This window comes from Corella eumyota, chromosome 6, assembly GCF_963082875.1.
Source record: "Corella eumyota chromosome 6, kaCorEumy4.1, whole genome shotgun sequence".
Classification (NCBI taxonomy): Eukaryota; Metazoa; Chordata; class Ascidiacea; order Phlebobranchia; family Corellidae; genus Corella; species Corella eumyota.
Window position 1 is genome coordinate 13,063,918 of NC_137495.1, and position 10,894 is coordinate 13,074,811.

General features: G+C 27.6%; 2 protein-coding genes across 2 annotated transcripts; one reads left to right on the forward strand and one right to left on the reverse strand.

Moving 5' to 3' along the window:
* Positions 1 to 1,116: 1,116 nt before the first annotated feature.
* On the reverse strand, positions 1,117 to 2,204 carry LOC145755881 (uncharacterized). The gene has a single exon (XM_082572117.1). The coding sequence runs from the start codon at positions 2,023 to 2,025 to the stop codon at positions 1,117 to 1,119; it is 909 nt and encodes a 302-aa protein (XP_082428243.1). The 5' UTR covers positions 2,026 to 2,204.
* A 2,675-nt stretch (positions 2,205 to 4,879) lies between these two features.
* Positions 4,880 to 6,193, forward strand: LOC145754649 (thioredoxin-like protein 4A). Its single transcript, XM_082570741.1, has 3 exons — positions 4,880 to 5,008; positions 5,437 to 5,564; positions 6,022 to 6,193. The coding sequence occupies exons 1-3, from the start codon at positions 4,880 to 4,882 to the stop codon at positions 6,191 to 6,193; spliced, it is 429 nt and encodes a 142-aa protein (XP_082426867.1).
* Positions 6,194 to 10,894: the final 4,701 nt, after the last annotated feature.

Here is a 10,894-nt window from a genome sequence, read left to right on the forward strand (position 1 = left end):
ATGTATGTTTGTTATATATTACTCAATGTTTGTAAAAGGTCATTAAGCATATTCAACGATTTATTCAATAGAAGTTTATTCATCAAAGAAAGGGTTGAACCGTCCCTAAATGCACTGAATGAGATTTCAAAGGAAATGGAATGTTACAATATGAGGTCTGCACTATGTGCTAATGTGGCATTGTTTGAATCAGTGTTTTGTCCTTCTGAATTGTTTCATTGGGATTTTGATACGATTAGCAACCTTCTCAAACCTCAATTTTCAGAAGAAGGAAGCAATTACAAAACCCGAGAAATTCAGACATACAAAAGTTTCCTAGATTTTCTTGAAGCTTCCTATTATGACGGTAAATTTTAAAATATTATGACAGTAAATTTTAAAATTTATGGGTAGATGATGAAAATATGTTTTTTTCGTGTAACCATTAACATTTATGAAATATTTCGATGTACAACTTAATTACAGAAAAGGCTGGAATAAAACTGTCTACTATCATGAAATTTATATGTGGATCGCCTACTAAGCCTGCGCTTGGTATGCCTTATAATTTAACGGTTGAATTTGTGAATGATTGCAAAAAAACTGCAAATGGCACGAGTTGCCAGTGTTTACCAACAGTTAGCACATGTTCACTACCACTAAGATTGCCCACACATATAAGCTCTGCTAGAGATATGGAAAGTTCTTTTGAAAAAGCTGTTCAATGGGAAATTGGGTTTGGATTGATTTAAATACTGCAAATAAAATTTTTAATTTGATAACAATCAATTTCGTTTTATTGATTTTCATATTTAAAAAAAAATGAATGTAATACAATAGAAACTTAAGTAGTACTACAAACACTAAAATAATTTTTAAAAAATGCCAAATGATTACAAATTAAAATAGCGAATGATTACAAAAAATATTTATATATATAAGGGCACTGCTAAATAATACAAACTTACTACACATGCAACAAGAGGTAAATTTAATTCAAATCCCTTTCCTTACCTTCTAAATACCCAAAATATATTTTCATAATTTAATAGGCTACTAACTACTTATTACACAGAGCTTGAAATAGCAAATTTGCTTGTGTTTGGCATGTTTGAACCTTATAAAACAACACTTATTTTAGTCAGTAGCATATCCACACAGTTTAAAGTACAGCAATAACGACTCATGCCAGTTTTGCGGACATGCTAAGCCGGTTTCTTCCATAACATACGTAAAGTAATCCTGAAAAGCACTTTCTTGATTAGAATTTTGTAAGAAATTTTGTCTAACATATTCGCATTGTTGTAAATCAATGGGTATTAAAAAATCGTAGGTGTTTCTACATTCAGGAAAGTTGTATATTTCATTAGGACGGCCGCAAACTGTATCAAATCTTGATTTTCTAATATAGTGTGTGTTCCAATTTTCTTTAAAATTGATTAAATCCTTTTGTAAAATATTTGAAAAACTGAACCATAAACATTCACTCTGCATGTTACTTCCTGGAGTGTAATGATTTTGATCAACCAAATCTTTAAAGAAATTCATCCACCATGTTGTTACAGATTTTCGCAATGTGGACCACCAAGATTCAATACGTTGATTATGAGGAGATGTCCCATAAATATGTCCTTCAGTAGAATCAATAAAAAAGCATTGTGCAGATGCTAATATTCCATTTTCGGTCCCGCAATCGCTTCTTACTCTTTTGGGGCAGCCACCTTCATTTTCCACGTGTGTTAAGAACAGTTTTGCAATTGTTGAACCATTATTATTTGATCTTAAAACTTCAAGCCAAAGAATTTTGCGACTATACCCGTCAATACATCCATGAATACAAAATCCATATGGCTTCAGCTTATCATACCCATCTACATGCCAGCAGTAATTGGGTCCTGGAACACAGTATGATCTTCTTTTTAATTTTTTTGCCCGTCTTAATGAAGATCCCTCAGGATCAAGTTCTCGAAGAGCAATTTCTACACTCTTTCTGGTGGTTACGACACCATCCAATTTTAAAGAATTCCACATCATTCTGTAACCCATTAGGCAGCCAGATCCATTAATTTTTTCTTTGATTAAATTTTTTAATTCATTTTCATTTAACAAAGAGCGGCGTGACAAATTATAAACTGATAGTCTTGACTTTAAAGTTCTTGTGCTTAATTTTATGCCATGATGCTTGTACAGAAAGTTGGTTATAACATCATATGTATATCCTTTAAAAAAATAATATCTTATAGCCATCTCTTCTTTATTCAACAGGAAACCACATTGTGTACAAAATTTATGGTTTAATTTAACTTGTTCATTGCTATTACAATACTTACAAACAATAAACACCATTTTTCTCTTTAAAACATAAAAACAAATTTAACAATGTGCAAACTAGGTAAATATTGGGACTTACACCCTTAAGGCTGATTTTTTTTAATTAGCTTCCCAGCCCTATTAAAGGGTAACGTTCTTTTAACAAACTTAGTTTTAAGTTGCCTTTATAAGTTTTGAATGTTGTTAATCATATTGACCAATAAATAACTTAGAAGAAAAACTGCCGCAACTTACTGCTTATAGAAGAGCAAAGGCCAACTAAAACTTAAACAATTTGGATAAGATTTATAAATTGGAAGATAACTACAGTCAGACACAGTTTTACCTCATTTTTGTTATCTTATATTAACAGATTAAGATTAATAATATAGTGCCCAGCTTAAATAAACAAGTTATATCTTTACAAGTTTGACATTTATTAAACAAATATTCTTTTTAACCCAAAAGGGAAGGCTAATCGCTAACCGGTGTTCCTTCGCATAAGGCTAGTAAAGTTAAGCCTTTTCAAAGGTGAAAGGTCATGAAAATATATTTACGGTTTTTGAAAACTTATTTTCAGTTTTTGAAAACTTATTTTCGGTTTACGTAAAACTTTTTTTCGGTTTTTGAAAACTTATTTTCGGTTTTTAAAAACTTATTTTCGGTTTTTGAAAACTTATTTTCGGTTTACGTAAAACTTATTTTCGGTTTTTGAAAACTTATTTTCGGTTTACGTAAAACTTATTTTCGGTTTTTGAAAACTTATTTTCGGTTTACGTAAAACTTATTTTCGGTTTACGTAAAACTTATTTTCGGTTTACGTAAAACTTATTTTCGGTTTTTGAAAACTTATTTTCGGTTTACGTAAAACTTATTTATGGTTTTTGAAAACTTATTTTCGGTTTACGTAAAACTTATTTTCGGTTTTTGAAAACTTATTTTCGGTTTACGTAAAACTTATTTTCGGTTTACGTAAAACTTATTTATGGTTTTTGAAAACTTATTTTCGGTTTACGTAAAACTTATTTTCGGTTTTTGAAAACTTATTTTCGGTTTACGTAAAACTTATTTTCGGTTTATGAAAACTTATTTTCGGTTTACGTAAAACTTATTTTCGGTTTATGAAAACTTATTTTCGGTTTACGTAAAACTTATTTTCGGTTTTAAAAAGTTATTTTCGGTTTTAAAATATATTTTCGTTTTTTATCATTTTTTTGGTTTGCCCTTCTGGGCCACCGTATATAAGTGCTAATTCTAGTTTTTATTAATTCATTTTACAGTTTTATTTTAAATTATTAATTTTCATTCATTATTTGGTCTTTAGTATTTTTATGTTGTAAACAATGTGCTCAGATAAGTGCTAATTTTTACTATATTTGAATTTGTAGAAATATTGGGAATAATTTACTTCTATTGAACTGTTTGTTTATTTAAGTTCAAGATTAATTCCATTGTTAAAAAAGTGCATTTTAATGAGGAAGTGTGCATGTGCTTTACTAATATGTAGTTTTGTGTAGTTTTTAGTAAGGATCTTTAGGTTTTAATGTTATTTTCTATATATATCTTTAGGTTTTAATGTTGTTATTTTCTATATATATTAAATGTTGGCAGAGAACTTCTTCTAATATAAAACTTTTGCATAAATGACAATATTAAACATTATTTTACTTGTATCTTATTAACCTATAAAAACATTTTAACTTTGTATTTATTGCTTTATATGTGCTACAATAGAGGCATAAAGGGCATGGCTTTAAACTTTTTCTTGTCATGTATTTAACCAGTTAAAATGAATTTTAAAGATGTATGTCAATTAGTGCAAATAATATTTTAATGAAATTTTGAATCTTTTCTATTATTTGGACCCAGGACATTATTTGACTTGCCACCACTGTTGTATGTTAACCTGAATCTTATGTAGTTATTGTAGATGTGCTTTTAAGTGCTTTTAAGTGCTTGTATGTTATGCAAATATTAATTCTTCACCGCTTACCAAACACTTTGTAGAAGCGATTAAAATTCCTAGTTATTTAGTAATATTGTGTTTTATTTGTAACGATGCTTATAAGATCATGTTTAAATATCCAGCAATGTTAAATATTATTTTAAGTACTTTACTGGAACAAGTACAGTCTTAACAACCCTTTCTTTGTCGGGTTTCTTTCCTTTATTTTCCCCCTATTAATAATTATCCCACAAAATGACTTAAGCCCATACTTGGACAAATAACTTAAATTTAAGAAAAGTTGCCCATAAACAACTTGTCTTCCAGTAAGTGTATAGGGTCATCTTTAAAATTTACTGTTTTCTTGACAATTCTTTAAATTACCTTTACAAGCCTTTACAAGCTACACACTTATTTTTAATAATATTTATCCCTTAAAATGTTTTGAGGATAAACGTTTACGCAACAACAGAGGTTTTAACAAATTGGAGAAACACAAAACAGCGTAAACTTTTGCTCGTACAAAATTTTAGATTTTTAGTTTTGCGAAAATTTTTACGAAATTGCACGAAATAATAAAAACAGTTTAAAAAGTTGTATTTAAATGATATATTTGGTAGTGATTGGTGTAGGTGAAAGGTAACCATGTCGTACATGCTTCCCCATCTTACAAACGGCTGGCAAGTCGATCAATCGATCTTAAACGAGCAAGAAAAAGTTGTCGTGATTCGGTTCGGTCACGATTGGGACCCGGCCTGCATGAAAATGGACGAGGTATTTAATGATTTTAAATACAAATAAGTTCAATAATGTTTAAGTGGTACCGGCGTCGAATTTTAATATTTTCACGTATTAAGAAACGATATTTTAAAAAAAATTTTAGGTAAACTAGGCATAAGTTTAATATTTTTTTCTGAAAAAGTGGATTTGTGTTATTTTCTTTACTAGATTTATTTTTTGCGTTTAAAGAAAGTTTAATTAAAATTAATTTATTAAAGAAAATTAAGTTTCTATAAAATAATATGCTGTGTAGTGTTAAAGTCCCATAATTTTAAAACAAAAATAAAAAAAAAATGTTTTATTGATAAAATTAAGTTTTTTTTGATCAATCTGCGAGATATTTAATTTGGACGTTTATACAACAAATATATTGCTTTAGAATTCTGTATGTGACATTTTATTAAATCAACAATTACGTTTAGACCTTGTATAGTATAGCTGACAAAGTGAAGAACTTTGCTGTTGTTTACTTGGTTGACATTACTGAGGTGCCAGACTTCAACAAAATGTACGAATTATATGACCCCTGCACAACTATGTTCTTCTACAGGTTGTTGTTCACATTAAGAATGTAATTTTGTCGGCACAATAATTAAGCATTAGAAAGACTAACCCGCAGTTTGGGGTTTGATTCTTATTGGTTCAGTGAGCTAGCAATAAGGTGTAGTGGTCAGAACACTTGGCTACACTACATAAGGTTCTGGGTTCAATCCCAACTGCTCGTATGTTGTTGCGCCCGTGAGTAAGGCGCTATAAACAGTATAAACTCCTGCTGAGTCAGCACTTAATCAGCAGCATAATTATCGGGCAATTATAATCTATAATATCCCGAACTACCAAAGGCAACTCGAGACTGGGTCGGGGTAACTGATGTTACTCATTGTTTAGGTCATGAAGTCGACCTCCCCATATCAAGAATGAATAAATACATGAAAGTTTAACAAATCAAATATTAAAATTAGATTTAAAATATTTACAAACTATTACCTGATTAAAAATGTTTATAGGAACAAGCACATAATGATCGATCTTGGGACAGGAAACAACAACAAGATTAACTGGCCGATGGAGGATAAACAAGAGATGATCGACATTCTAGAGACAATATTTAGGGGAGCAAGAAAGGGGAGGGGTTTGGTGGTTTCCCCAAAGGATTACTCAACAAAATATCGATATTAACAGATAGAATATTCAAAAGTTTTTGAAATAATGGATTTTAGATGTTGGAAGCTCAAAGAAAAATTAAAATAATTTTAAAGTTGATGTTAAGTTACTTCAGTTGGTACAATTAATTAAGAGAATTTTAAAATGTTAAAAAACCTATGAAATTAAAAACTTGGTTAAAAATTAACTTTTACTTTTACTATTTTATCGAAACACAATTTTGCTTCTTATATTTTTTTATTCAGATTCATGATTAAGTTTTTATTTTATTTTTTCTTATAAATATTAAAAACTTCAATGACAATATGGCAACAAATGTTATTGTTCCACGTCATTATTTGTACTATGACATCATTATAAGTGCTTTGTTGACTCAACTGTAGTGATTGTTACAATGACTCGCCAAGTGGTGAAATTTACCAAGTTTTTTCTTTTTCAGATTTTTTTAATAATTTTTTTAAAATGGGCGATTGTAAAATAGTGAACATGGAAATTGAATATTGGTGAGTTTAACATAAACCTTTTTGTTGTGGAAATTAAAATGCAACTTAGTTTATTTTTAATAGGTTTTCAAATACTTTAGGTTATGTTTTGTTTTGATTATATTTTAGTTAACCGTTAACTGCACTTTAAACAAAAGTCAGCCAGTTTTAGGACATTTTTTTATACTGAACTTGAAGGTCAAATAAAATAAGCAAAAATATATGGTGACAAATAAATTAAATAAAAGTTTAATTATCAATTCATTTTTTAAAAGCTAAATTATTGAAAAATGTGCTTAAAAATATAAAAGAGCTATTTAACTTTATCTGAATATTACCATATTTTATATTAGTTAAAGCCTGCATTAAATGCGTGTTGTATTGTAGTAACAGCTGAGGCTATTGCGGACGCTTCCTGGACCTCAAAGAGGAACTCGAATCAATTGTTTCGAATCAATAGTAACAATGTTTCGAATCAATAGTAACAATTGTTTTTTTATGATAAACCAAATAACACACAACGATAAATTTACTACAAACCTGCAAAACTTTGTTTTAAATAATAGCTCTAATTCCCAATGAAATCAATTCACTGCATAACAGTTTTGATGATGATGCCTTGCTGATTCTTGATCTTACTGGTAGCACCCCAGTCATGATCAAATTGTTACTGAATGTTCTTCAAATGGAGGAATTTTTATAGAATGTAAAGAATTACCAGGTTAAATTTTATGTTGTGAATATTATTACCAATAAAGAGATCTAGTTTAAAAAAGGAATCTTTAAAAAGAAAAAGCGATTCTGGTGACGTAAGGGAGGCAAAAATGTTACCACTTAGGCAGGAAATAGAAAATAAAAAAGAAATTCATATACTAACCAAAAAGTTACTAATAAAGGACCAAGAAATGAAAATAAAAGAACATGATTTAAAAATGAAAGAACTTGAAATAAAAATATAGCAAACAAAAAATTTAAAAAATTACCGAGCAGCATGTTTAAACAACTTTTATGAAATTTAATAGTTTGCATATTTATTTATTGTATTATTTATGTTTTTATATTTTGTTATTCGAATAAATAGTTATCAATAAAATTTAAATGGAAGGGTTTAGATTTTACTTCGCATGAATATAATACCAAAGCTTTTCTAGATTAAAAATATGATACCCTGTCCAAAATAGGTATTTACCAAAGCAAAATGCTTAAAACCATCATCGCACATTTCCTTGTTTAGCCAAGCCAGGGTGGACGGTTTTTAACTTTAACGACATAAAAGTATTCTCCAAACTTCGTGACCTGCCCATTGTTAGGGATTGACAGGATGTTTGTAATTTCTATTTTCAATAACTACAATAAAGGTTAAATATATTGCCCGTGCCACAACTTAATAAAATACTACTTAAATAGTTAATTATAAATCTTTTAACTAAATTTATTTGGCAGAGCCCATATAAAACTTAGGTTGTAACTGACTATACACATTATATATGCAACAGGAGACAAAAAAAAGGTAAAATACCTTACAATGATATGTCCGGTACATCACTGACGATTTACGGACTGACTAAAGCCATTACAACCAGTACTAACTTACTAATTATACAACTTTGTTGTGCTGTTGTATTGTTTTCTATAGGCTACCTATGAATTACCTATCGACTCTGTCCAAACGATCACAACAACTTTTAGGCCAATCTAGTTTTACTATTGGACTATTGCCGTAATTTTTTTTTGATAAAGTAGCTAATTAATTTTAAGTTAATCTGAGTTTAAACTACCTTAATTCGAAAGTTAACTTTTTAGCGATTTAACTCGAGTTTATTTCGCAATTACCGTTAACTCGACTTTAATTACTTCACCCTAAGTGTGATAATAAGTAAATTTTAATTAAAGTTTAAATATTTTAGATAAATAATAAGTTATAGTGACATTAAACAAATTCAATTTTAAACATTTAAATATTTTGGCTCATTTATTAAAAAACGATTTATAAATTAACAGTAAAATTTTATTAAAACAATAAGTGTGATAATAAGTAAATTTTAATTAAAGTTTAAATTTTCTAAATAAATAACAAGTTAGTAAAAATTAAATGTTGGTCATTTTTGTGTTACTTCAAAATTTTAGTTATTATTATTTTTATAAAGTGTTTTGTTAAACTGTTTTTATCCTAGTTATTTTAATTCAAGTAACTTTTAATTAAAGTAAAATATAAATTTTGTTTTAGATAAAGTTGAACTTATCAAGGAACGAAATCGGTGATGAAACTGCAACATTACTGGGTGAGGTTATTGACAAGTTTGAGGAACTTGATATTAGTGAGTGTCGCATTACAGAAGTTGGTGGATTGGCCATTGCTAGAGGTTGTTCAAAACTAACACATCCTGTGAGTATATTACTTTATTGCTTGGTATTTAAAGATTATTTATTTAAACAAGCACTAGATTTAAATAACATTTAATATTAAAATTACTTTATGTAATAACAAAACTTTTTTATTTAGTTTATAGAAATTTAAACACAATTTTATTTTCGATTTTATAACAAGAAGTAAAAACGGTCACAATGCCCATTAACTTTAACAATGGTCCATTATTAAGTTACAGTCTATTGTATTATATTTAAATAAAATTATTTTTTGTATTTTCTCAGGATTAAATTATTTAAAAATTGAAAGTTTTAAAAAAATATTTAAAGCAAAATTACTTCGTAAACTTTTGGAGAATTTTAAACTTAAAGTAAACAAAAATAATTAAATTTAACAATCAATACATTATTTTTAGTGACATTTAACAAATTCAGTTTTAAACATTTAAATATTTTGGCTCATTTATTAAAAAAAACATTTATAAATTAACAATAAAATTTTATTAAAACAATAAGTGTGATAATAAGTAAATTTCAATAAATTTTTGAAAGCAAAACTCAACATTCTTTATCTTAATACAAAATAAATTTAAAATAAAAAATAAAAAATGTTCAATAATTAAACTTTAAGTTCAACAAGTAATGTTTCTTTAAAGTAACGGTTAAGTTTGGCACAATAACATGTAGATAAAATAGATCCAATATGTCGGTGGAATTTCACTTAATTACTTATTTTATTAACAAGTTGGATTATACAACTTGGTTCTATATTAACGTATATGTTGTTGTTGTTGTTAAATTATTTTTAAAACTTTATCAATTTTAGTGGTGTAGTTATTCTGTTTTAAAGTTTAAACTTTTGTCCAAATATTAAGTTAAATGTTACTAACTACTTATTGAACTTATTTAAAACAAAATCCTGTAAAAATTTTATAATATAACATATAGATATATATGTATTTACACACACAAAATGAAAATGATATAAGTTGGGTGCTGGTAAAAAAAGTTGATCATTAAGTGATTATATATTGGCAGGTTAATGTCATATCAATCCAATACATAAACAGCTTAAAATGGGCAGCTTTGTTATGCTATGAAGGTAAATTACAAAACTATTGGGGTAAAATCAACAGCAGGGGGTAAATGTATAAAATTACAGACCCACTAGGGGGCATGCTTTCTGTTAAATATATCGTTTATTATCCTGAACTTTGTTATAATTGTTAAGGTGTCTTATATTGTTGTTTTTTAAAATCTACAAAAATGTATTTAAATTCTTATGTATTGATTAACACAGTCGATAGCAACAAATATTACAAGTTTACGTAAAAGTCTTATTATTTACAATTATAACAAAGAAAACAGAAATCGATGTTAACTTTAAATTTGCTTCACTTAAAAAAACTCTCATAAAATATTGATCCAAACAAAGCTTAAAATAATTTGATTCATAAACTAAAAAATTGGGATAAAATAATATTTACCCCCATATTATTGCTGGGGTTTTTATTATTACCCCTAAATATTTTTGTACTCACTGGGTTAATTGCAAAGTATTGTTTATAAATATCTGGGCTTAAATTACTTGAAGTTATCAAAATTAAATTTTAAATTTATTTAAACTAGCTTTAAAGAAGAATTAAAATGTTGGTAATTATTATTTTAATTCAAAATGCTCATAATTACTATTTTATAAAGAATATATTTTTTAAAACTTTTTTAGGTAATTAAATTAAAGTAATCTTTAAATTAAGTAAAATATAAATTTTGTTTTAGATAAAGTTGAACTTATTAGGGAACGAAATTGGTGATGGAACTGCAACATTACTGGGTGAGGTTATTGACAAGTTTGAGGAACTTGATA